This window comes from Mauremys reevesii, linkage group 12 (assembly GCF_016161935.1).
Source record: "Mauremys reevesii isolate NIE-2019 linkage group 12, ASM1616193v1, whole genome shotgun sequence".
Taxonomy (NCBI): Eukaryota; Metazoa; Chordata; order Testudines; family Geoemydidae; genus Mauremys; species Mauremys reevesii.
In genome coordinates, this window is record NC_052634.1 from 21,037,422 (window position 1) to 21,064,896 (window position 27,475).

Below are 27,475 nucleotides of genomic sequence, written 5' to 3' on the forward strand. Positions count from 1 at the left end.
CCCAGTAACCTGGGGAAACTAACCCTGGCCACTGGGTGCCTCTAAGAGGTGATACTTTCCCCACTCACAACCACTGAGTGTAGAAAAGAAACTTTAAGAAAAAGGAGGAAAATCACCTTCTATTAACTTGGGAATACACCACAATCAGGATTCATAACACAACACTATGAGCAAAACACCCACCCACAGTGCGCTGGGCAGTGGGGACTGTATGTGATGGCCAGTGGAGTCCTGTTGGTTTCTTTCTTGGTGATGAAGAGATCCTGGCTGTCGGGGAAACCAGCGTTGTAAGCACTGTCGCCTGCCTCGTCCTCCACAAACCCTTCCTCATCTTCCCCGTCAGCGAACATCGCCGAGGAACTGGCCGTCGACACTATCCCATCGTCAGAGTCCACGGTCACTGGTGGGTCAGTGGTGGCAGGCTACGGAGCGTCCGTTTGCCGCTTTGGTCTTCTGGTAGCCTTGTCTCAGGTCCTTGATTTTCACACGGCACTGTGTTGCATCCCGCCTGTATCCTCTGTCTCTCATGGCTTTGGAGACCTTCTCGTAGGTCTTTGCATTCCGTTTGTTGGAGCGCAGCTCCGAAAGCACAGACTCCTCGCCCCACACACCGATCAGATCCAAGACTTCCTGGTCAGTCTATGCTGGGTCCCTCTTTCTATTCAGAGATTACATGAACTCCTCTGCTGGAGAGCTCTGCATTGCTGCCGGTGCTGCTGAGCTCGCCCCGATGTCCAACCACGAAATGAGATTCAAACTGTCCAGACAGGAAAAGGAATTCAAATTTTCCCGGGGCTTTTCCTGTGTGGCTGATCAGAACATCCAAGCTCAGACTGCTGTCCAGAGCGTCAACAGAGTGGTGCACTGTGGGATAGCTCCTGGAGCTACTAAGTTCGATTTGCATCCACACCTAGCCTAATTCGACATAGCCATGTCGAATTTAGCGTTACTCCCCTCGTTGGGGAGGAGTACCGAATTCGAACTAAAGAGCCCTCTATGTCGAATTAAATGGCTTCCTGGTGTGGATGGGTGCACGGTTAATTCGAATTAACGCTGCTAAATTCGAATTAAAGTCCTAGTGTAGACCAGGCCTAAGTAAGTGCAGAGTTATTTCAATGGCTCCTACACTGACATCTGCTGCCCCTTCTGGCTGGTTAATCACACTATTTGGAACCTGCTCCTAAAATTACACCCCTCAACTGCTAGAACAGGGCCTCATCCTCCCTGATTGATCTAACCTCGTTATCTCTAGCTTGCTTCTTGTTTGCTTATATATACCTGCCCCTGGAAATTTCCACTCTTGCATCCGACGAAGTGGGTATTCACCCACGAAAGCTCATGCTGCAAAACGTCTGTTAGTCTATAAGGTGCCACAGGATTCTTTGCTGCTTTTACAGAACCAGACTAACACGGCTACCCCTCTGATACCCTTCCTGGGAGTGTCAAAACTGCCCAAGGAAACTTCACTGAGTTTCAAGTGCAGCACAAGCAGGGAGATGAGGGGACAGCACAGGGATCGCAGACCTTCTCTTTTGTCACAGGGAACAGGGTTGGGGGCTAGTACTCATGACTGTGGGGTTCTAGTCCTGGCTGTGGGAGGAAAGGGGCATCTAGTGGATTAGTGTTGGGAGCCTAGACATCAAAGAGAAAACATCTCCCTTTTCAGCTTCAATGCACATTGAACGAGAATATGGCTTCTCATCTCTTCGATTTCAGAGGAGCAGCCATGTTAGTCTGTATCCTCAAAAAGAACAGGAGTATGTGTGGCACCTTAGAGACTAACACGTTTCTTAGGTTCTGTTGCCATCATGTGGCCATTTCATTTCACTTCTTATTGTTAAAAGGTTTGGGTACTTTGCACAGAAACATCATTTCCTTGGGAGAGACGGAGAAGTGGAAGCTGCATTGATTTAATCCTCTGAAAATTAGATAAGGATTAAAATATTCCCCAGACAGCTCAGTCCCAACCATCCTCCCTCAGTGCTGCCAGTGGAGCTCAGTTCTGTCCCATGGCCCCAAGAACTGCTGGGTGCAAGTCCTGGGTCTGATGTGAAGTAAGAAAAAAAAGATAATGGAGGTACCCTATCCCCTAGAACTGGAAGGGACCATTGAGTCCAGCCCCCTGCCTTCACTAGCAGGACTGAGGACTGATTTTGCCCCAGATTCCTAAGTGCTCCCCTCAATAATTAAACTCACAATGCTGCATTTAGTAAGTTAATAAGCAAACCACTGAGCTATCCCTCCCCTAAGTAACATAGGGGTGACTCTGTCTGCCTAGACTTTTCAGTAGATAAATTGAGACACACCCTGCTTGGGGAAGGAGATACAGATGTGTCGTTTGATTGTTTTTCTCATGTTAAATGTACTTGATCATTTCCATGGCAAAAATATTTGTATGAGACCATGAAAAACGGAAGAAACTGTGAAAATACCCATGGGAGAGAGGGGGTTTCTGAGAGCCAGGGCAGATATGGAGATTTTTATGAAAGGGGAGCGGCCAAAGCAGGGCCTTAGCTGGAGCAAAGGGGGAGGTCTTTTGTGCAGTTTCATTTCAGCCAGCCTCACATCCTGTAGTCCCTACTTCTCCATCCCACCAACAAAGCCACCTGTGACTCCTGAGACAGCCCCACTGCAAAAACTGCAGAGCCCCCAGCACTCCCTCTCCGAGCTGGACCCCCTGGCAGCCAGAGCTCTCCGCAGAACTGCCGTGGTTGCTCTCCTGGGTCTCTGGTCAAGGACGGCTACCGGCTTCTCCTGAGAATGCAGCTGAGAAATGACTCACCCTTCTCTAGATTCTCGCCTGTGGGCTCTGAGAAGCAGGATGGGGCCTGTATGATAAAGTCCAGGCAACATTCCCCTCTCATCTCAACCCTGGTATGTCGCCAGTAGCTGCTGTCCCTGGGTAGCAGCCAAGGATGTTTCCCACCATTCAGGAGACCCCAACCTGGGACTAAAGTCAGCTTCAGGCTTCTCCTCTCTCCCTTCTTGGAATCAAGTTCATGTTTTTACCAAGAGTTAAAGCAGCCTGAACCCCCAGAGTCTGGATCAATGTCACAAGTTCCCAGTGTCTCCATGGAAGAGAATTTGTTAAATCCCAGATGAGGGGGGTTAAATCAGTTCTCAGCCTGAGTCCTTAGGTCTCAATCCTGAGGATATTGTCCCATCATGGGGCCATTTCCCACCCCTCTTTCCTAGGGAAGCACAATTTTATTTGCACAGACACAGGAACAGCAAGATCTTTCTCTGTCCCTTGTGCAAAGCAGGGGCCAAATTCCATGGAGACAATGGATGAGTTGGGGGCCCTGGGCACATCCAGCCTTGGCCGTGAGATGTTCCCTCCCCTCTTTCTTTATGCCCCTGGTGTTATTTCATGGATTGTCTGGGATAGGGGAAAAGCTGAGTTCACTCCAGGTGGAGGGGGAAAAAACCATGAAAGTTTCAGGCCCCAACCCCTGCTACCAGGATCACTGAGGTGCTGGGAATCTGCCTGGGAAAGGGATGGTGTGTATTGTCAAGGTGGGGAATGAATAACAATTTACAACAAGAGCCACCTCATTAACCACTGACACAGGCTAATCCTGCTACCGATAGAAGGGAAACTGGGAGTGATTCTTTGCTGTTCAGCCATGGAAACAGTGACCCAATTGCACCGCAGTGAATGTGCTGGGGAAAGCTGGACTTCACAGGCAGGTAGAAAGAGCAGATCCTAAAAACACCTGGAGCTCCCCACAGCACTGCTGCCACCAGGGTCAGGTGTTGAGTGACTCACAGTGCCCACGCCCCGACACATTACCTTCCAGCAGGGGGTGGCAGCACCCTCCACCCAATGCAGGGGAGAGGGCTGAGTGTATCTCTGCACCCGGAGTCCAGGGCACCCACTGTCTCTGCCCCACACATCGAATCTGGCCCTGCTGCAAAGTGACCCCTAAGAACTAACAGCCTCCAGGACAGCAGGTTTGGCCCTCAGAGCAGGGAATGTGTCCCTCATGCTGCTTTTAGGCCACTAGGTGCTCTGGAAACGGGAGGGCTCTGAGTGTAACCTATAGCACACACAGTCCATCTGTTGGAAAAATCATAGTGCTAATGAAGCCTTTCCGTATTAGGCCTGAGTAAACCAAAGTTATGTTATGCTTGTCCAAACTGTGTTGGAAAGCTTACAGAACTCATTAGACTGAAGGCCGTGTATCTACCTAAGTCAGCTATTTCGCTTATCAGTTTTGTTTGGCTCCCCAAGTATATGTTGGCTCCCCAAGTGTATGCAGCTGCGTTCACATGTATGCATCCAAAGTATCTAGTACAAAGGGTCAACGGATGTATCTTGTGTCCCCTTCAGAATGACAAATGTATCCTCAACAGCTGTATGTCTCTTGTAGCCCCCACAAAATGATATATGTATCCTGCGTACCCAATTATCCACAGGGTTTATAGGTCAACCAAATGATGTAGACAAACGTAGGCTAAGTTGTTTGTTACCGGCTATAAAGGTAGGCCGTTTGGCCATGAAATATGTGTCTCTTTCTCTGGCACTAGCCGAGAGGAACACCCGCTCAGCTGACCGATCAATAAAGGGTGTGGTACTCGTCTTCCTGTCTCCGTGCCTCCTTGGTGTAATTAGGTAAGCTCCAGGGGGAAACGAGCCCTTTTGGCTAACAAATGGCGACTCCGCGCCGGGACTTCTCTCCCTGTTGGGGGCGCTGACCGGCGGCCGAGGACGGCTCAGGAGAGTGGCCACCTTGAGCTATTGGTTTGCTCGAGCTCCGGGTCGCCGCAATCGGCCGGGACGGCTACGCCCCCTCCATAGAGAACTCCAAACGACACGGAGGCAAGACAGTACCAGAAGAGGGGAGTCCACCTGCCAGACGTGGCCACTCCGGGCGTGGTAAGTGCGTTACCTCCTGGGTTTGAGGATTAACGCCCCCGAAGTGCGGGTTGGGACCTTGGGCCCCTAACGGTAAAGGAACCCACAAATAGGAAGGTGTGTGTGGGTAAAAGCTTTCTGGTTAAGGTACCTAGGTTCAGACACGGCTAATGAATAATTCCATTAACACGAGTCCGTGGGCCGTGCTGAACAATTACTGGGACTTAGAGCAGCCCCAGGGCTGGCTTTTCTTTTTGGTAGGGGTACTTTTGTTTCTTGTTCTATTGGTATGCTGGAAACCAAAACTGTAATCGGGTCTAGGAGCGTGTGAACCCATCTTCTCTTCCCCCCCCCTTCTTTTCCGTGTGGGTAAGGAACAGTCTAAACATTCCACCTCACCCCCTAAGGGTACCCCAGCATATTATATGTACGTACATTATGGTTCTAAAACCTGCAGGTATTTAGAGAATTGGAATCTTTATACGCGTGAAGATCCATCTAAACAATGCCCATTAAAAGGTACCTTTAATCTAGATAGGATCATATATCTCAGAGGAGCTTTTAATCACCAAAGAAAAGCCTCTGACACAGTGTGAGCAATTTGTCTAGAAACGGGTTAATTTAAAACTCAGCTTCGCCCAGAGATAAAAAGAGAAAGTTGTTTTATGCTCAAGGTCAAGCAAACCAAAGGCAGTACAAGTTACAGAACTGAGATTACATTTGCAAAGCTTAACTGTTTGGTGAGATCCAACAGTCTGACTTTGTGACGGATGCCGGTGCTGGTGTGGCTTGGTGACACTGGAGAAGCCACAGGTAGCTGACCTGGACTAGAATCTCTGAAAGAGACACCGCAGGAGATTCCAGGGTGTAAAAGAACAGCCTTCCCAAGAGCGAAAGCATGTTGGAAATTCTGAACAAGCTGTATACAGGATAATCTCCCGTCCACCTATTCCCTTTTCTGAATGTTATATACAGACGTGGCCAGTCTGGATATGTGTAAGTATGGGGCATTTATATCTTTCTTGAGTGATGTGGGAGCATTCCCAACACTCTCCATTGTTGTTTTATCATTTTAATGAAGCTTTAAAATTTGGTTATATGGTGTATTTTCTCTATCTTCCTGCAACGTCCTGCAGTGTCAGTTTGATCACCTGACATGAGGCATAAATTGGTAACAGAAATTTGTCACAGTTTGGTGAGCAATAGAGAATGGGGGAACCCTGTAGAATTTACACCATCTATTTGTTTTACCCTTGTTGTTTTATGTTTGTTTTATTTGGTTCTGTTGGTGTTATATGTTGAGGATTGCATAATTAAAGATGTGCCCATTCTCAGCTGCAGTAAGTCTGAGAACTGGAGAAGGGTTTAGCATTCCTCTCTCCACCCTGGTTGACCAGGAAGGGTGGCAGGTGAAAGGATCTACCCCCAGTCGTAGCAGGACTGGGCAATAGAGTAGTTGGAGAAAAGGAAGCCCTGGCTAAGCAAGTACCAGTCCTTCAGGGACTTGTTAAAATGTAACCATTCGTGCTCAGCATACGCCCTAACAGCAGTGTGTTTGCTACAAGAGGCAATTAAATAGTTAACGCCAGTGGGCCATGCGTTTTGCCCAGGTGGCAAGCCTCACGAGGGAGGACTCGGGTCGTCTTGTGAATAAAATGTTTTAGGAAAAAAAACCCAGAAGGGTGGGGGCAGAAGCCCATGAAAGCAACGGTTCAGTGCAAAAAAAAAAAAAAAAAAAGGATCGGGCCCAGGCGGGCGGGCAACAGACAGAGAGCTTGGAGAACAGGTTGGAAACTTTTGAGGGTCTTGTGGAAGGAAGAAGTAAGTGAGTATAAGCATGGGGATTTCAAATACTCAGGAGGATATTTGGAATGGCGATTTGAATTGGTAAGTGGCTGTTGAAAGACAAAGCAAGTGATATAAGGAAAGAGCAAGTGATTTGAAGGAGAGTGAAGAGTTAACTCTGTAGTTGCTGGAGGGAGTAGTAGTTGAACTTTGTAAAAATGCTAAAGAGAAAAGTTCTTGGTGTTTTTTTTTTAAATGTTTGTAAATAAATTCAGGCAAAGAAATTATTAGATTGCAATCATTTGGCTATGAACAATTTTGTTGAATTAGCTAAAGAATGTATACAGTGCTGTGTAAATGAAAATTTATTAGGCTCTAAGGCACTATAAGTGGTGATGTTTTCTTTCAGTGTTTAAAAGCAGGAGTTAAAAGTAAAAGCAAGCCAGAAAGCATCTGTATTAATGCAAATTATCTAACTGATAAGGTAAAAGCCACTGAAACCTGGGCTGCCTATAAAACATATACAAGAAAATATGGGGTAATTCCCCTGTTTTGCCTAAAATCAACAAGGGTATTTGTATATTTTAAGCAATAATTGACTGCCCAAAAGGGGTAGACCTCTGTTTTTGTCTTTCAGATAATCAAAGAAAACTAATGCCAGCTAAACAGCATACAACATACCATGATTTACTGGCAGAGTAAAAATTATGTTTTGTGTTCTATGTTCTGTCTTGTGGTGTCTGTCTCAAGTGGCCAGAATGTGTTTAATATTTTCATGGGATGGTCTGGTTTGAAATAAAGCAGAAGGCTTGAATTGAAATGCAGATATTTGTTTTGTTCAACTTAAAATACAAAGTGTTTGAATACATCAGAAAAATGTAATATACTAAAGTCTTATGTATTTTCTTAAGTAAAAGAAAAAACTGCATTGGCCAAATTGCATACTAACAGTCTTTGGAAGCAAGGACATAAAAGTTAACCCACTCCCATATTGTACATGGGATCCTTCTGGCTACCTCAGATTTCTAGCCAGAGGGCTGGGGATGGTGGGAAGCTATTGAACTAGAGCTTGTATTAAATGAACTCATCAAAGTGGGTGTGCTTGTCCTGGCTTGCTGTTCCAAAGCTCTGTAATAAGGTTATTTTAGTAGAAGGATACATGTGGCATACATTAAATAATAAGACTAATGTACTGTATAACAGCAATGTGTATGTGTTCATTGTTAACAAAAGGTGTATAAGTAAAAGTAAAAGTTTCCTTTGTAGGTTAAAAAGGAAGCCAAAAAGGGAAAAGGAAAAGAACGAGTTAAATGAGAAAAACTAACTAGCAAGCTCAGTCCAAAAAAAAAAAAAAAAAAATACACTGACTTCGTTCAAGGACACTTGGCTAACAACCAGAAAAGGGGGGCTGTACAATCTGCAAAGACACTAATGCAATGTGTTAGGTTTCCTTTTTACACAGGTAAAGACGCACTACCCGAAGACCCTAGCAGCCCTGCCACTCCATGGAACCTGGAGACCGGATCAATGTACAGGTCCACCAACAAAAGACTGCTTTGGCTCCACGCTGGAAAGGCCCTTATTGAGTCCTGCTGATTACCAACACCGCTGTGAAGTGCCAAAGACTGACTGCTTGGACCCATGATTCTCACTGCAAAAAGACCCGTCCACATAAGGAGAACTCTCCTATATGATTAGCCTATTCCTTCTTCTAGCTCCACTGTGCCTTCTGGACATCAGGGAAAAGGACAAGGTGACGTGCTAGCTAACCTCTCCTTGTCCGCTGACAGACCTACTGTGCCTTTGAACTTTTCTAGAAGAATCAAAACCATTACAGGGTGATGTGCTGATAATCTCTCCTGTAGAATGCTAAACTACAATTGTTTTGGGAAAGAAGAAAAACACTCACTCCACTGACATTGCCAAAGTCCAGGAATTCCTGACTAAAAGGACATTGAGAACTGACCCTGGTAAAGAAACAAAAATTCTACACTGGCAGGAAGAAACTTGTGGGATCCTGTTTGGAAATGTGGTATTAATTGAATTTTGGGGTTTATTCTACAGGCTGCGCCCTGTGTTTTGGATAAATCCTTTAGTATGTATTGCCCTCCCTAATTGGATTTTAAATGACATTGCCTTTATCCAGTTTTCAGATCACTTTTACATACCCAGATTGCTCACAAGGGGCTGCCATTAGATTAGCACAACAAAGAGCCTGGGTTATTTCCTCTGGAAAAAGAAGAAATTGGGCAGATCCCTGTGGGCTGGGGCTAACACTGTAACAGCCATTTGGAATATTCTTAAAGGCCAAGAACATAATAAGAAATTGGGCCGACTAGAAAGGGCCACTAGCCTTATTTTTTTAAGCTCAGCTATCTTAAGTACAGGCTGGAGCAGTTGAGTTACATGTCATTTCCACCCTTAGTTCTATAACCCAGAAGTTACTGACAGAGATGGTATTGAATATCACTGAGGCTGGGAAGGCATTGCAGTGGGATCTAGTATGTTTAAAATTTCAGGATTTCCTGAATGACCAGCTGATGGCCATTTGGAGTAATCTTGAGTACCAGACTTGGCCCACTGCCCTTACAGACACATCTGAAGTACCATCTGATCTGTGGTCATGGAAACATATTCGGACACTTTCTGGATGAAAGTGTGTACATTTACAGTGCTCCTTCCAAGCATATGGACCGGTTAGGGTGTGGCTCCCACATACCGAATCCTGCCGGGTCCATGGGGAGGATGCATATGGGACTAAATTATTCACTGAGACATCTGGGAAATTAAACCATTAGGTATACCTACCTGAGTTATAGTCAGTGCCCCAATCCCTTAGTTGTTCAATGAACAAGGTTCCACTCTTTTGTCCATGCATTCATTCCTGGGTTGGGGTGACTAAGCTTAAAAGAGCAGTTGTAAATATTTCTGCAGAGCTTCATTGCTTTTTGGCCTCAAAGTGTGAGAAAACTCAGCCAAAAGGTTTGGTGAGTATTCTCAAAGGGGGGAGTTGTTGGAAAAATCATAGTGCTAATGAAGCCTTTCCGTATTAGGCCTGAGTAAACCAAAGTTATGTTATGCTTGTCCAAACTGTGTTGGAAAGCTTACAGAACTCATTAGACTGAAGGCCGTGTATCTACCTAAGTCAGCTATTTCGCTTATCAGTTTTGTTTGGCTCCCCAAGTATATGTTGGCTCCCCAAGTGTATGCAGCTGCGTTCACATGTATGCATCCAAAGTATCTAGTACAAAGGGTCAACGGATGTATCTTGTGTCCCCTTCAGAATGACAAATGTATCCTCAACAGCTGTATGTCTCTTGTAGCCCCCACAAAATGATATATGTATCCTGCGTACCCAATTATCCACAGGGTTTATAGGTCAACCAAATGATGTAGACAAACGTAGGCTAAGTTGTTTGTTACCGGCTATAAAGGTAGGCCGTTTGGCCATGAAAGATGTGTCTCTTTCTCTGGCACTAGCCGAGAGGAACACCCGCTCAGCTGACCGATCAATAAAGGGTGTGGTACTCGTCTTCCTGTCTCCGTGCCTCCTTGGTGTAATTAGGTAAGCTCCAGGGGGAAACGAGCCCTTTTGGCTAACACATCTGGGGATGTAGCTCAGTGGTAGAGCACATGCTTTGCATGTATGAGGTCCTGGGTTCAATCCCCAGGTTCTTTTCACCCTGCTGCTTTGCTCATGCCCAAAGCAGGTGTCTCCCTGCAGGAATTTCAATCCTGCTTGGTGAGAGGCAAGTGCCAATTGCATGCAAGGTGTGGGTGGGGTTTCTGCGCCTCTGTACATGTAAGATTCCCACCTGCTGTGCTGCTTGGGACAAGGGGTAGATGAGAAGGGCAAATCCTCCAGCACTGGAGGGAAAGGTCCCATCTGCACAGACTGAGAGGCAAAGACTAAACTTATTTCTTGTCTGGGCCCAATCTTTTCACCTGGCATAGCCCTTGTTCCAGCTCAGGTGGTAGCTGGGGGATGTCTCATGACTGCAGCCATGTTTGTTCAGTTCCACCCCCTTATACAGCTTTGGTACAAGGCAGGAATCTTTTGTTTCTCTCCTGAGGAAGAGCCCCAGGTTTAAGATGTGTCAGAGGGGTAGCCGTGTTAGTCTGGTTCTGTAGAAGCAGCAAAGAATCCTGTGGCACCTTATAGACTAACAGACGTTTTGCAGCATGAGCTTTCATGGGTGAATACCCACTTCTTCAGATGCAAGGTTTAAGATGGATTCCTGTACCAGGTGACATGGTCACATGTCCTGTGAGACCCCCCCCCCCCAAGCCTTCATTCTTCCTGGCCTGACTCACAGATGGTGCAGGACAGAGCCATCTCCAGTCTATTGTCCTGGTTAATGGGAGCCATCAAGAGTCCAAACCACTATTAATGGCCCACACTTTGCATCATTACAACAGGACCACAGAGTTATAGTTCATATTTCTAGTTTCAGATACAAGAATGATTGAATCATACAAATAGAATGAACACACACAATAGATAATAAGCTTTGTAATGATACCTTACAAGAGACCTTTTGCATGAAACATAGTCCAATCACTTTATATTCACACTCATTAGCATATTTTCAGAAAATCCTATGGAGTGCAAGGTCACAGCAGGGAAAGGGTTTTACTGCAGCACCTGGGAGCAGTTGAGTTGCATGTTCAGGCTGTGGTATGAGTTCCTCCAGGTTTCTCGTAAGCACACAGGGACCTTAGCGGGTGCTCTCGATACAGGAATGGCCCCAACACGATAAAGTGATGGGGATTGCATTATTTCTTTTTAATTCTTGTATTTCCAATGACAGTTCTGTATAACTGTGTTTTCTCCTGGATTTGATATTTAACTAAAGAAAGAATAAGGCCTCAGGATGGAGGAGCAGGCTGGGGCTAGGACTGCTAAGAGAGCAAGAGTAGCAGGTTTTCTGTATTGTTTCCTGCCCTCATTTTCATGACTAATTTCTCTTCTGCATTAAATTTACCTTTTTTTACATGTGAACCTGACTAGTTCAGTTGGTAAAGCATCAGGCTTTTAATCTGAGGGTGTAGGGTTCAAGTCACTGGTCAGCCGAGAAAACAGTTCTATGTGTAATATGCCCCCAAGATCTTTAGAAGGTGTCTTTGGAGGACTCTTCTTGACTTCAGCTTCTTCTTTTCAGGACATGGCCTTTCCCAGGAAGGGCCCTTTACTGCCTGAGACTGAAGGTGCTACTGCCTCACCTGTCCACTGGCCTCACAGTCTGGAGGAAGAAAGGCCTCTGGGCCTGCAGCAAAGTGCTGTGTGCTGACTTTTTGAGCAAATGCAGGGCTGGCCAGAGAGGCATGTTCCCACTGAGTCCTCCCTGCCAGAAAAAATTGTCCCCACAGACAGGGGCGGCTCCAGGCCCCAGCACACCAAGCGCGTGCTTGGGACAGCAAGCCGCAGGGGGCGCTCTGCTGGTCGCAGCGAGGGCAGCAGGCAGACTGCGTTCGGCAGCATGCCTGTGAAGGGTCCGCTGGTCCTGCGACTTCGGTGACCTCCCGCAGGCAAGCCACCAAAGGCAACCTGCCTGCCGTGCTTGGGGTGGCAAAATGCCTAGAGCCGCCCCTGCCCACAGAGTCCTCCCTGCTGGAAGTCTACAGTAATCAACAGGTGCTCTGCTGGTCCTATGGTGTAAGGGCCAGCACTCAGGACTTTGAATCCTGCAACTTGAGTTGAAGTCTCAGTGGAATCTGAGAACAATTCCTGTGCTACAAACCCTGCTGGGTCTTCCAAGGCTCTGTCTTGCTTTCTCAAAGGCCATGGAAGCCACTAAAAAAGGGTTTTTTTTCCTGCTGATAATAGCTCACCTTAACTGATCACTCTCATTATAGTGTGTATGGCAACATCCAATTTTTCATGTTCTGTTTGTATACATATATATATATCTTCCTGCTGTATTTTCCACTGCATGCATCCAATGAAGTTGGTTTTAGCCCAGGAAAGCTTATGCTCAAATAAATTTGTTAGTTTCTAAAGTGCCAAAAGTACTCCTTGTTCTTTTTGCAGATAAATTCATGGAGGTTAAGTCCATGAATGGCTATTAGCCAGGATGGGTAAGGAATGGTGCCCCTAGCCTGTTTGTCAGAGGGGGGAGATGGATGGCAGGAGAGCGATCACTTGCTCATTACCTGTTAGGTTCAGTTCCTCTGGGGCACCGGGCATTGGCCACTGTTGGCAGATAGGATGTGGGGTTGGATGGACCTTTGGTCTGACCCAATATGGTCATTCTTATGTTCTTAGGAAGGGAGGAGCAGAGCCCTGTGACAGAGTTTCTGTAGTGTAGTGGTTCTCACGTTTACTTAACTCATAAAAGGTCCCTGGTTCAAAGCCAGACAGAAACATGCTGCCTTAATTTTCCCAGCTCCTACTGGCCTGTCCCTGCTGTTGTAGGAGCAGCAGTGATTTCTATGCTCAAAAGGTCTGTTATACTTCCTCTGCTCCCACTTCTGTCTCCTCTCCCGCTCTGAATGCCTGTGAAGTGGCTTTTCCCCTCCCGCTCCCTCCTGGAATGCTCGTGGGATGAATGTTCTGGGTGAAGAGCAGAAGAGCTCCCAGGTAGACAAGGTGTCTGGGACTCTAATTAGGCAGCGCTCACACACCCAGAGCATGGACACTGCCCAAGGTGGAGTGTGACCCACCAGATTCAGCCAAGTCATCTCTAGTCGCAGGCCATGAGGTACAGGCCCTTAAAAGGGGAAGGGGCCCTGTGCTCAGGAGAGCACTCATAAGCTTGTACCTCCAGTGAATGCCCTTCGCCCGGACCGCCTGGCCAGTGGTTCTCTGCGTTGTATTTCATTGTGCCTCAGGAAGACTTACCTTCATCACACCATCCATAGCTGCGCTGTGGGACACTTACCTTGCAGAATCCTGACATCTCCAGTGCCGTGCCTGTCCTGGGAGTGTGAGTGTGTCACCCCCCGCCCCGCTTCGTTTGAGCTTAGCTATCAATATAATAAACGTGCTGCTTTCTGCCAAACTCTGGTGGGTCATTAGTGCTCCCTACGCTGACTAGCTGGCCCAATTTCGGGTAACACCTGCGATAACCCCAACCCCTGCATGACAGAGGGTAGTGAAATGAGCTGAGAAAAAGCCTTGGCATCAGCAGGGGAAAGCTAGAGGATCTGGGCCAGGCACCTTTTGAAGCCTTGTGGCTTGGTCCCCTCTGTCCTTGGAGATTGGCCTATGGCGGCTGGCTCTTCTGTGTGACTTGCCAAAGGAGCAAGTGAGGCGGGAATGGGGCAAAAGAGGAAAGTCGATCTGAGGAAGGCAGGGCAGAAGCTAAGTGCCTCAGTGCGGCTAAGTGGGGTTAGTAGAGCACCACCAGTCGTTCTGCAAAGCCTGGGGAGGTGCGGTTGGCTGCTGGGAGGTAGAATCCTGTGCCTGCGTCTTGGCTTCCCAGGGATGGCTACTTGCAGCCCAGGAGAAGAAGGATGGTTCTGGGTGAAAGGAAGACAAGCAAAGCTCTGGGATGAAATTTGGGTGCACGGTGCTGGCTCTGCGCTGGGGGAGGGGGTTGGGGTGCAGGAGGGGTGGCGCTTACCCCGGGCACTGCAGCTCCCAAAGTGACCGGTAAACACAACCCTCTGGCAGCAGCTCCTAGGTGGGCGAGGCCAGGGGATCTCCGTGTGCCACTGCTGCAGGCGCTGCTCCCAGAGCTCCCATTGGCTGCAGTTCCTGGCCAATGGGTGCTGCGGAGTTGGTACTTGGGGCAGGGGCAGTGCATGGAGACACTCCCCCACCCCAGGGGATGCTGGGACATGCCGGCCATTTCTGGGAGTGGCACGGAGGGACAGAGGCAGAGTGGGCAGGGAGCCACCTCAGTGCTGCTGGCACATCTCTGCACACCCATTGGGGAGGAGCAGAGGGCCTCCATGTGCTGCCTGGGGTAGGGGCAGTGCACAGAGCTGCCTCCCCTCCCGGGTCTATTACAGGAGTGGGTGGGTGGGGTCTTTGGGCCTGCAAGGTGCAGCAGGTCGGACTAGATGATCACACTGGTCCCTTCTGACCTTAAAGGCTCCGAGTCTAAAAGGGAGAGGGAAGTAAAGGAAAAAAAAAATAAACCAAACATTGTAATACCAGGATGACTCCACCTGCTCATTGTATAGTCTCACCCCTTTCTTCCTCCACTGGGTGTTGAATGACCTGCAGCACGTTGATTCTCTCGTTCCATTGCTAAACTGATACAATGTGACTGAAATTAAACCCATTCCCAGCAGAGAAAACATCACATCCCTGCATTGGCTGGGAATCAAACCCAGATCAACTGCTTGGAAGGCAGCTGTGCTCACCACTATACCACCAATGCAGCTGGCAAAAGTATCACTTATGCTTGCCCAATGAGGCTAGACCAGAATTGAGGCATTTTACAGCCTGTTAAAATGTACTGGAGTCTCAACACTAAAAAGAAACTACCTCTATTTTCACTTGGGTTTGAACCATCAGCCTCTCAATTAGGTCACCCAAGTGGTTACTCACACACCCAGGTAACTACCCTACTTCCCAAGCTTGTCTATGAAGCACCTACAGGGGCACGCCTGGCTGGTGAGGGAGGCGCACTGCTGGGGTTATGAGTTCAGGCCTCACCCAGAGCATCGGTTTTTCATTAGCCAGGGAGCTTCCCCCACTCACTTTGTCTAATTCACATGGAAAGTGCCATACGAGGGTGAGGAGAGTAAATTCTAAACTCTGAAATGCGGAGGTGGCCCAGAGATTGGGATAAGGGGTTTGAAGAGAAAAAGGTCTAAGGATATAAATATATCAGAGGGATAAATACCAGGGAAGGAGAGGAATTATTTCAGCTCAGTGCTAATGTGGACACGAGGACAAACGGATATAAGTTGTCAGTCAGGAAATTCAGGCTTGAAATTAGACGAAGGTTTCTAACCGTCAGGGGAGTGCAATACTGGAACAGCCTACCGAGGGAAACAGTGGGGGCGAAGGACCTCCATGACTTTAAGATTAAGCTAGATACGTTTATGGAGGAGATGGTATGATAGGATAACGGGCTTAGTCAATAGGTCAATTAAGTGCCACACTGGTAAATTGTACAATGGGTCAATGACATGATATAACCTTTTTCCAGAGGGTATGGCTGGAGAGTCTTGCCCGCATGCTCGGGGTTCAGCTGACCGCCATATTTGGGGTCGGGAAGGAATTTTCCTCCAGGGAAGATTGGCAGTGGCCCTGGAGGTTTTTCGCCTTCCTCCGAAGCATGGGGCAGGGGTCGCTAGCTAAAGGAGTGGGTGGATCGGCTTATGTGGCCTGCATCTTGCAGGAGGTCAGACTAGATGATCATAATGGTCCCTTCTGATCTTGAATTCTATGATTCTATGATTCTATATAAAACCAGACAGTCTCCAGGGGCAGGTATGGTACAACGCCTCAACAGGGAGCCATTTAGGGGAGGGGGTTTCACTTCCTCTGTTCAATGTCCTGAGAGGTATTTTAAGATGAAGATAACACCATGGCTCACAGTTGACTGGCACGTCCTAGGTTAAAGAAAGGAAGGGACTTGGGTTAACAGTCGGAAGATTTGTGTTACCGTCACTGTCTGACCCCTCTTCAGTTCAGAGGCTTGTACTTTGTTGGGTGGAACGCACAGTCTCCTGGAGAGCAGGGGCAGCTGTTTCCATGGCAGAGAGCCTGGCACTTAGGAGACTTTCTACACTTGCTGTTTTCAAGCAATTCAATAAAATAACGCTGGAGCTGCAATGTCCAGTCAAAAATTTCAGCCCCCCCCCCAGTGCAAAAATGCTATTTTAGGATCTAAACAGGAGGCTTCCGGCGCTAGGGCACCTGACCAGAGAGCTCAGTGGGGGGTGTAAGAGCTGCTGACTCTGAGGGTCCTGGGCTAAATCCACTTGCAGGGGGAAGTGTTTTGATTTATTTGATGGATAATGAGCACCAGCTACCAGGGGAGAAGCCCTGCCTACCTGCTGCCACTCCAGCTGCTGCCCCGGGGTGGGAGCCCCAGTGGGCCTGCTGCTGCTCCGGCCACCCCAGGAGTGCTGCCGGGGGCCACCGAGCTGTGGCTGCTCCTGCTGCCCGCGGAACCACAGGAGGAAGATGATTTTTGACAGTGACGGACGCCTCGTCCTAAAGGCCTTTGTCTGCCCCCTTCCAGTGACTGTTTGGCACAGGAATGCAGCCCTCGCTCCTGAGTCTCTCCTGGGGAAATAATGTTTCTGTGCAAAACACCAAAGCTTTTGACAGAAAGGAAGAAAAGGAAATGCCCACACGATGGGACTAGGACATAAGGAATGAAACACAAGATGCTTCTCCCATGTGCATTGACTTTGAACCTTGTTGTTTGCGGTGTTGTTGTATCCATGTTGGTCCTAAGACATGAGACACAAGGAGGAGGGGGTCACATAATATCTTCTAAAGGACCAAGGAAGGGAGTATTATTTACTCCTTCTCATAACACAAGAACTAGTAGGGGTCACCAAATGAAATGAATAAGCTGCAGGTTTGAAATGAACACACTTCCCTCAATCTGCTGGCAATGCTTCTACTAACGCAGCCCAATCTGCTGTTAGCCTTCTTGGCAACAAGGGGACTGTTGACTCATATCCAGCTTCTCATCCACTGTAATCCCCAGGTCCTTTTCTGAAGAACTGCTACTTAGCCAGTCGGTCCCCAGGCTGTAGCAGTGCAGGGGATTCTTCCTTCCTAAGTGCAGGACTCTGCACTTCTCCTTGTTGAACCTCCTCAGATTTCTTTTGGCCCAATCCTCCAATTTGTCTAGGTCACTCTGGGCCCAAACCCTGTCCTCCAGCGCTTGGATTCTTTACGTGCTTTCACAGAGTGAAGAGCACATGTTCCATGATTTCATATGGCAGAGTTTTATGCTATAGGGAGCTTTCCTTGTGTGAATTTGACAGGTGAATCAACATAGAGACATATTGTGACCCTTCTCAGGGAGCAGAGGGCTGTGAGTTTCCTTGTTGCCACCTGCCACTAGGAAGAGGGAGTTTTGCATTTGGCAGCTGGATGTTAGTGACCAAACTCACCCAGCCCGTCAGGCACTCAAGGACCCTCCTCTGAGCTACAGCAGCCACCCTAACCCCTGAGTTCCTTCAATGTGTCTCCCTCTGGGGTCCAGCCCAGATCACCAGATACTCAGAGAAATCCCAGATTCTCTCTGCCCAAAGCAATGGTATATCCCTGGTTACTAGTTTTACTGTGGACCACTGCTACTGTATCTCACACAGCACTTGAGTATAGTTATCAAACAAGCAGAAATTTATTTAACAACCGATAGAGATTTAAACAAACAAATGTGAGTGATGGAAACCAACTGTTACCAACTAAACAAAATCAGAAAATGTAACCTACACTTCTTAATAGTTACCTTTCCTATCTAAGTAGATTCTCACCTCACACGTCAGTCAATTTCACTGATTGCTAGTCCCTAGGCGCCATGGCCCTGCCTTTCATGAAGCATCACTGGTCATTAGGAATCTCCTTGGTGAATGGACCCAGAGTGTTTTTCTCCACCCTGTTATGAACTGAATCAGTCTTTTGTCTTTATATTCACAGAAAGGACGATCTACTCATTCTCATATTGTCCTTGTCACTTCCACAGGGTTTCGATGTCTATAATTTGTCTTTGATGGTTTTCTATTGGCTTTTCTGGGTTGGTGCAAAGGCTGACAATGGAGCAATACATCACATAACTGGCTAGCAAGGGAGAGGTGCCAATTCCCTCCCACTGGAATGGGCCGTCCCCAACAAGACCTATGATTGGGGTGACTCACTTTCACAACAATAACATATGGGCATAATTTTCCATGTACTTACATTACGCCTTAACTATGACTTGGACACACCTCTCGCAGTGAGTAGGAGTATCAATAATTTACAAGCTTTCAGTAGAGATCTCACTGCTATGCTTCCTGGATAAATATCATAAAAGCAGTGTATTAGGTGTGGGGAGTTTTTCAGGTCTGACACAGGAGTTGCTTGTGAAGAACAGTGAACCCCTTTGCCAATTGGCACAAATGAGCTTTTGTCACAGATGCACTGAGCTATACCGTCACCCCCTGATAGAACAGAAAGGCCAGCACAAAAAACAGAGAGAGGAACAATAAGATACTAAAATGACAATGGCTGGAACTCTCCATTTATCTCAGTCTTTGCATTCATGGGCACTAAGAGCTGTAGCTACAGTTGAGGAACCAGGTGAGCGGACAGCTGGCTCAGCCCTCCATACCAGTAACTTTCTCACACATAGGGAGATGGGTCAAAATTGGAATTGATGTTAAGACTGTCTCTACACTTCAAACACTGGAAATATTCTTCTGACAACCCAACACTGCCTACACTGGGGCTCAGGTCACATTAACTACTTCTCTCAGTGGAGAGGACTTTTCACACCCCTGAGAGATGTGGTTATGCCAACACAGCTTTTCTACATCGACCAGCCTTTAGATGGCTTATTAACCTGAAAGACAATGGATTTCAGTCTTTTTCTTTATATTGATGGTTGATGAGTGCAGCTGTTCTACCTGCTGGACACATCCTGTGACAGATGTCAGGCCTTTCCTTTGCAAATTAGAGAAGTGGGGAAGACAGTGACCCTTACAGTCTAAGCTGGTAAAAATTTATACAACTTGTCACCTCGAGTAGCTTTCCTTTGAATAGAAATTGACTTAGAAACTAAACAAAATAAATTCTATTTGAAAACACAAAATACTAAAATCTATACTGGGCCAATATTCTCTTATGCACACTTTCTCACACACATTCTCCCATCCCAACCTTTGGAGTGAGGTTTTCTACCAGAACTCTTTATACTACAGGGGGTAAATTAAATCAAATTAACTATTCAAGATTAGCCACCATTTCCTGTACGACTAACAAAACAAAACAAAAAAAGACAACTTTCAGTTTTCCAAAATACTTCAGATTATCACACATTTAGTCTCTTCTTCTTTAACCAATAACTTCACCAATAATCTCATTTTAATAGATGATAAAAACATATTCAAAGATCACAAATTCTTATCATATATGTTAGTTTTCTTCTAATGCCCATTGCCAACAACTGAACCTTGGCTCAAGATGTGGTTTGTCCCAACCACTTCTGTGAGTTCATATATCTCAGGATCTTCTGCAGTATGTGTTGGTGGAAGGGGTCTCCTATGTGGGAATCTTTGCATCATGAGGAAAAATACCTCTCGTGTCACACTTTTAATCTTTCAAAGTGAGAGAAGATAGAGAAGTGATGTAAATGCATAAAACACAAGAGAGAACTGTCTGGTCTACACTAAAGACATTTATCAGTTAACTATATTACTCCGATGTGTGAAAAATCCACACCACTGAGCAATGTAGTTACACAACCCTAACCCCCTGTGTAGATAGCTATACATCAGCAGCAGAACTTCTCCTGCCAAAAGAGCCACTGCCGCTTGCGAGGGTTGGACTAATCAAGTCCGATGAGAGAAATCTCTCCCATTGGCTGAAAGCGTCTGTAATAGCAGCGCTACAGCAGCGCAGCTACATTGGTGCAGCTGCACCAACATCAGCTTTATTGTGTAGCCATAGCATCAGACACAAAACCATAGAACCAGAACTCAACATGCGAGTATCCAGAAGTCTGAAATTGGAGCCTGATACATTCATTGCCTCATTGGTTACCATCATTTCTACAGCCTTGAAGTCCTTGTTACCCAATCAGGCAGCCAGTTTGGGATCCACCCAAGGAATGTCCTTTGAAGCTCTCTCTCTTTGGATCCAAATGGTAAAGGATGATTGTTCTCAATGTAACCTGGCATCCTTTGGAACTGTAATCAGTGACACAGAACTAGGAAGTGGAGTTGTACAAACAATTTTCCTTGGGTCATTGGTCACCATAGCTTCCTTTACTGGGGTGGAAACCAAGAACTGGATGTGGACTCTTTCAGCCCCAGCTCTTTCCAAATCCTTGGTCTTGGTTAGGGTAAATTTACACTTCTCCGAAGTAGAAACCTTTACAAAACCACTCCAAATCTCAGCAGTGTTAGTGAGGCTTACCAAAACATGGAGGCTTACCAAAACATGCCCAGCTTTTCTTTAATTTGGTGGCACAGTTCCAGGCAAGGGACTGGATAAAGGGCTGGATCACAATCTTCATTAGTGACCAGAGCTGGAGTTTCTATTCAAAAATAGCTATTTTTCTGCAGCTATTAGATTTCCAAAACTGATTTGATTCGATATACATTTTTAGCACCTACAAAGGATAAATTCAACAAAACTCCACTTCTATTTCCTCAACATCTGCATCATGAAGGTTAGCATCTCCGATACAATAAGATCAGCTAGGAAAGAACTTCAGTAGGGCCTGGGTTACAAAGGCTTTGGAACCAAATACCTGGGCATTGTGCCTAGTTCAAAAATCACTTAGCATGGAATTTTCTCCCCAGAACATCTGGGACAATATTGACTTAAACAATTGAACTACACTGTGATCATATGCACTTCCTTCAGTTAGCTGGGGTTCTGCTGTTGTTCACCATTTCTGAGTAGAGATTTTAAATCAATGCTGTTTCTTTGTTAGCCTGTCCAGTAAATTGGAGAGTTCTCTAATGCTGACAGAACTGCACTTCAACCTTTCTCCATGACATCATGCAGGGATGGGGAAAAAGCAAAGCTGAAGTGAGAAATGATGACTTTAGCAAATAGTCATTTGTCTTAAATTCTCCAATAAATCTGCGCTACACCCTATCAAACTGAACTACTATCCAATTGAGTGACCAAACAGCCTTCAGGAAAGATAGAAACCCACATCACAGAGAGCTAGAATACATGGCAATGAAAGTGTGAAGTGAAATTCCAGAGCAGGTTACATCTGATTATTCAGAATCAGGACAAGAGATTCTCCCATCACATTCTCCTCTGATCCATTCAAACATACTTCACTCAGCACTGTCTCAATAGCCAGTTATGTTATTTACAAAATTTTTAGTATCCGAGCATTGCTATAATTTGGGACAAAACCACTCACACCTTGCCAGAAGTGGCTTTACCAATAGATGGAACCTGGGATTTAAACTCCCAATGATCACACTGTGTTTGGGATCCATTTGAATTCCCCTTCCAGGTCTTTGACACTTTCATCTCCAGTCAGAGCGACTCTGATATAGGATTAAAGAAGTCAAAGCATCATCTCCAAGCACAGACAGCTAAGAACTGTTCCTCACAGGACACTTTGAGAAGTGAATGGATAGAATGTGATGATGATAACCTCTGCATGGCTCAGACAAAAGGTAACAGTTCTGCAGTGATGGGGAAGGAGGGAATCTCTGCGTCTCCCCATCTCCTTCCAGTGTCTCAGAGGCTGAAATTACACTTTTTTTCCTGCCCCTGCTCCTCTTCATTTAACTATAATTTGAAAAATTCCCATTATATCTGCTCTTCAGCACAACCCAGAGCAACGTGAGAACAAGTGGCAATGATACAATCTGTATCACTGGTGACTAACAATAACTTTGAAATAGGAAGAATAGTATAAATGTGATGCTCCCTGGTTCCTGATAGGAAGGGCACACTAGAATTACTCATGGGATAATGGAGTTGATAGAAAGGACAAATGGGTCCACCTCAAAACAGGGCAAACTGCAAAAGGCAAAAATGGGCCACTCCTCTGGTCAAACTGAGGGATAACCATGCTGCAAACAGTTCAAACAGCTTTAAAAGTTACTATGTGGGAATCAGGAAAATTATTAGAGAAAAAAAGTATTGATAGCCCTAGAGGTGTTTATGTTGCTGATCTCCCTTGCAGATTCTCTGATGACTAACATGGGCTAAGTGCCCACAGAAGGTTTTCCCGCACTCACTGCATTCATAGGGCCTCTTCCCCATGTGGATTCTCTGATGCCTAATAAGGTCTGAGTTGCAATTGAAGGTTTTCCCACACTCACTGCATTCATAGGGCCTCTCCCCTGTGTGGATTCTCTGATGTTTAATAAGGTCTGAGCTCCTAGTGAAGCATTTTCCACACTCACTGCATTCATAGGGCCTCTCCCCTGTGTGGATTCTCTGATGGGTAAGAAGGTCTGAGCTCCTAGTGAAGCATTTTCCACACTCACTGCATTCATAGGGCCTCTTCCCTGTGTGGATTCTCTGATGTCTAATAAGGTCTGAGCTCCTAGTGAAGCATTTTCCACACTCACTGCATTCATAGGGCCTCTTCCCTGTGTGGATTCTCTGATGCGTAATAAGGTGTGAACTGCGACTGAAGGTTTTCCCACACTCACTGCATTCATAGGGCCTCTCCCCTGTGTGGATTCTCTGATGTTGAGAAAGGTCTGAGCTCCTAGTGAAGCATTTTCCACACTCACTGCATTCATAGGGCCTCTCCCCTGTGTGGATTCTCTGATGGGTAAGAAGGTTTGAGATGCTAGTGAAGTTTTTGCCACACTCACTGCATTCATAGGGCCTCTTCCCTGTGTGGATTCTCTGGTGTCTAATAAGGACTGAGCTGTGAGTGAAGCATTTACCACACTCACTGCATTCATAGGGCCTCTCCCCTGTGTGGATTCTCTGATGTTGAGAAAGGTCTGAGCTCCTAGTGAAGCATTTTCCACACTCACTGCATTCATAGGGCCTCTCCCCTATGTGGATTCTCTGATGTTTAGAAAGGTGTGAACTGCTAGTGAAGCTTTTCCCACACTCACTGCATTCATAGGGCCTCTCCCCTGTGTGGATTCTCTGATGTTGAGAAAGGGCTGAGCTGCTAGGGAAGCATTTTCCACACTCAGTGCATTCATAGGGCCTCTTCCCTGTGTGGATTCTGTGATGCTTTATAAGGATGGAGTAATCACATACGTTTTCCCCAAACGCACTGCATGTATTTTTTCTCTTTCTGCTGAGGATTTCCTGTTGTGTTGTGGTTTCCTTGAGGTCCTTCTGAGTTTCCTGACAGGAAATACATTTACCCACTTTCTCCCCTGGCTGGTTTCCCTGCTCTCCTTCTGGTCTGTGCTGAATGTCATGGGATTTTTCCGGCTTATGACTCCAGGACACATTCCTTTTCGATCTTTGTGATAATGCTCTGTGTTTATCCACTTGCTCAACATTTTCCTGCTGAGAATTCTCCTCCTCTTTCTCACATACCATTGCGTCACCTGCTGTGATAGAGACAGAAACCTCAAACAGGGATGGAAAGGGAAGGCCAAACCAATACAAGTACTGGAGAGAGGTCAAATAAAAATCAGGAACTTAACTCCCCCAAGTTCTTCCCCAAACAGGAGAGAGGAGGGGATCAATTCAAGCTTCACATCCCATCCAAATTCACAGGGGGAAGGGAGGAAGCTACTGCCTGGTGTCTGCTAGTGTTTACAGGAAGCCATGAGCTATATTTACCCTAAGGATACGACCCCTGCTAGGGACAATATTGAACTGAGAGACCTCCCAAGGGCATTGTAGGGCATCCCAGATGTTTCCTTCAGGCACTTACAGATTCTGAGTTGGTTTAATATTTCCTCACCTGTGCAGGGAGCTCTCAGGATCTCTCTTTCTTCTGAATGCTGGAGGTCTGGGACCCATGGCTCTTCCCCTTGTTCCAGCTGGGAGATCACATCAGGTTGGGAAATTGGAAACCCTGCTCAGATGAAAGAAAACAAAGGAGGTCACTTGATTTCATAACTTTGTCATAAAAAACATTCTATTAATTTAACTTCAGTGCTTAGTGTGACGGGTGTGCCTGGGGCAGTCCACACTGAAAATGACAGGGTCAGGGCAGGATGAAAAAGGGAGAGCAGATGCTCCCAAAACTGGTGGTTAACAATGAAGTTAAACTCAACGACCAGTCACAAACTGTGCTTCTGATCCCACACACGGGTTATCGAGAAGCTGAAGAAAGAAATCACACAGCCCCCTTTATTGCATTCCAGTTCTCCGACTCCCAATCAGCACCTCGGTCCAGTACAGTGAGAGGTTATTTAAAAACTCTGCTCATATACAAAATGTTTTTCTGACCCCAAAAGGTCAGCCACATTACAAGATCACTATAGGTTTGGATCTTACCCAAAAGACCACACTGCCAGCCAATCCTTTAGCATGGAAAAACAAGACAGGACACGACACAAAAAAAGTTGTTAAATGGAAAAGCAATGAGATGCATTCCAAAATCTATATATCAGGTTATTAGCAGTATTGTTGAGCTGCTGGCTTGAAAGTCCGTCTGGAACACATCCACAAGTTCGATGGGTCTTTCAGTCCTTTGTTCCAGGCTTCAATTTGTAGAGAAGTTGCTCCAGAGGTAGAAAGAGGGATTGAAGACAAAATGGAGATGATGCAGCTGCCCTTTATATTCCTTTTGCCATGTGGCTTGTACTACCTGTGTCCCAAACACAAGCTTCACAGCACAGGGCATGGAAAAGCCTCGGAAGTCTCAGCACACAGACATACCCCTGCATGTCTTGCTGACTCAATAGGTTTATGCCCTTGATCAGGGATGGGCAAATTACGGCCCACGGGCCACATCCAGCCGACAGGACCGTCCTGCCCAGTGCCTGAGCTCCTGGCTAGGGAGGCTAGCCCCTCCCCCGCAGCCACACCACCGCGTGGGCAGCGCTCCTGCGGGGCAGGGCTGTGCGCTCCTGCAGGGCAGTGTGTCTGGCTCTGCGTGTCCACGTGACTGCCAGACACGCTGCTCTGAGCAGCATGGTAAGGAGGTGGGGGCGTTGGATAAGGGGCAGGGAGTCCCAGGGGGCAGTCAGGGGATAGTTGGATGGGGCGGAGGTTCTGGGAGGATGGGGGTTGGATAGGTGTGGGAGTCCCAAGGGTCTGTCAGTGGGCTGGGGGGTGGATAGAGGTCAGGGCAGTCAAGGGACAGGTAGCAGCGGGGTTGGGTAGGGGGTGGGGTCCTGGATATGAACCCATATCCACACCCCACCCCCTGACAGACCCAGGGACTCCTACGCCTATCAAACCCCCCAGTTCTCCATCCCCTGACCGCCCGCCCAACCGCCCCCTGCTCCCTGACTGCCCCCCAGGGCACTCTGCCCCTTATCCAACCCCCTGGCCCCCTTACCACAGCCACGCAGCCTGCTGCAGCTAGACACGGGGTCCCTCAGGAGCGCGCAGACCAGCCCCCTTACCATGCCACTCAGAGCAGTAGGAGCTTGCAGTCCCACTGCTGCAGCACTGCCCAGGAGCGGTGGGCCAGAGTGCTGAGGGCGCGGCATGTTGTGGCTGCAGGGGTACAGCGGGGGCGAGGGGACAGCAGGGGAGAGGAAGGGAGGGGAGGGGATGGGGGAGCCTCCCACGCCGGGAGCTCAGGGGCTGGATGTGGCCTGCGGGCCGTAGTTTACCCACCCCTGACTTACACGTTAGTTTGTAAAAAGAACAGGAGTACTTGTGGCACCTTAGAGACTAACAAATGTATTTGTGGTTTATCTTGCATTTCTTTTGTAAACAATTCTGACTTTTATGACTTGTTACCTGTAGTCACTTAAAATCTTTTTTTTTGGTAATTAACAAACAATCTTGTTTTATTGTTTTATCCAACTAGCGTGTTTGGATTAAAGTGAAACTGCACTTGGGATGTAGCGGGGTGGACCCCCGCTCCTGCTCTGAAGGGTTAAAAACAGCCCTGGGAGGGGGCTGTGGCTGGAGAAAGCAGCTTTTAGGCTGGGCTAATTGGGGGAAATGGCTGCAGCTGGGGCCAGGCCCCAAACAGACTCAGCTGGCCCTATAAAGGCAGAGAAGCCAGGGGCAGATAGAGTCTCTCTCTGTTTGTAGAGGGAGATGGGCCTGGCTGCAGGGAGCTGGACACAGGGTACCTGAGTGAAGCAGGGCTGGGGAAAGGCAGAGGAGCTGGGGAGCTCCAGCCTGGAAAGCCCCAGGCTGCGGCCTAGCAGAAGGCAATAGGTACTGGGGGGTTGCAGAGGGCAGCCCAGCGGTAGGCAAAGGCAGCAGGTCCAAACCCTCCTTGCCAGTGATGAGTGGCTGATACTGCAGCCTGCCCCAGGGTGTGGGGCTAGACGATGACTGGCCTTATACTGAGCCAAGGTGGGAATAGTGGGTGGGAGTTCCCTGGGGAGGGGAGACCTTAAGACTGAGGGGTTACTGCCAGAGGGCAGCACCCCAGGTAAAAGGAGCACCAGGTCCAGGGAGGGACATGGGGGGCCAGAGGAGAAGGCGGATCACCGGCCTGCAGAGGGTGCGCGGGAGCTGGAATGAGCTAATTCCCAGAAGTCACCAGCAGGGGGTGCCGCAGGGGTGAGTCCACTCATCTACATGGGATAACAAGGCTGGTGCATGTCATTTTCCACTGATGAAATGACAGACTTCATATGAGCTTGCCTTGTTCAGTAGTGTGCTGGACAGGGAAAGATGCACATTTCTGGGGGAAGTCTGGGAACAGAGACTTTTCTGGGGTTTTCCTGTGCTGCACTGTAACTCCTGAGTCGCTGACTAGCAGCACTCAATACTGTAGCTGGGAGCGAGTTACATGCTGGAGACTGTGTGATAACTGCCCAGGAGTGGCTGCTCTCACAGTAAAACAGAGTAAAAGTCACCCCAGCTTGGGAAACTGAGGAAACACAGCTGTTCAACACTCCAGATTGCACTGTAGTTAATGTCACAGACACTCAATTTCAAAGAGGCTCCTAAAACGCAGAGAAAGTAAATCCACGTCCCAGAAATCCAAGACTCCAGAGAGAGGGCAAGTCTCCCTGCCACTGCTTCTTGCTGACGGAGAGGTCCAGAGACAATGAGAGAGTCCTGGAGAAGCTGGGAACAGGAAGCATGGGCTGGTGGGGTTCAGTGAAGAAAGGTAACAGGAAGGGCAGGGATATTACTGAATGCAGGATCTC

General features: G+C 47.3%; 1 protein-coding gene and 2 non-coding genes across 3 annotated transcripts in view; 1 reads left to right on the forward strand and 2 right to left on the reverse strand.

Moving 5' to 3' along the window:
* The window catches only part of LOC120375921 (zinc finger protein 850-like), a gene marked incomplete at both ends in the record, with an annotated part of 362,646 nt that overhangs the window by 282,966 nt on the left and 52,205 nt on the right, over positions 1 to 27,475 (reverse strand). The window contains one exon of the mRNA XM_039496944.1: positions 22,469 to 23,470. Coding sequence (XP_039352878.1) covers positions 22,469 to 23,470 — 1,002 coding nt within the window. The remainder of the gene's footprint in view (positions 1 to 22,468; positions 23,471 to 27,475) is intronic.
* Positions 10,251 to 10,322, forward strand: TRNAA-UGC. Its single transcript has one exon. It is a non-coding gene; the product is annotated as a tRNA-Ala (tRNA).
* TRNAG-UCC lies at positions 14,902 to 14,973 on the reverse strand. Its single transcript has one exon. It is a non-coding gene; the product is annotated as a tRNA-Gly (tRNA).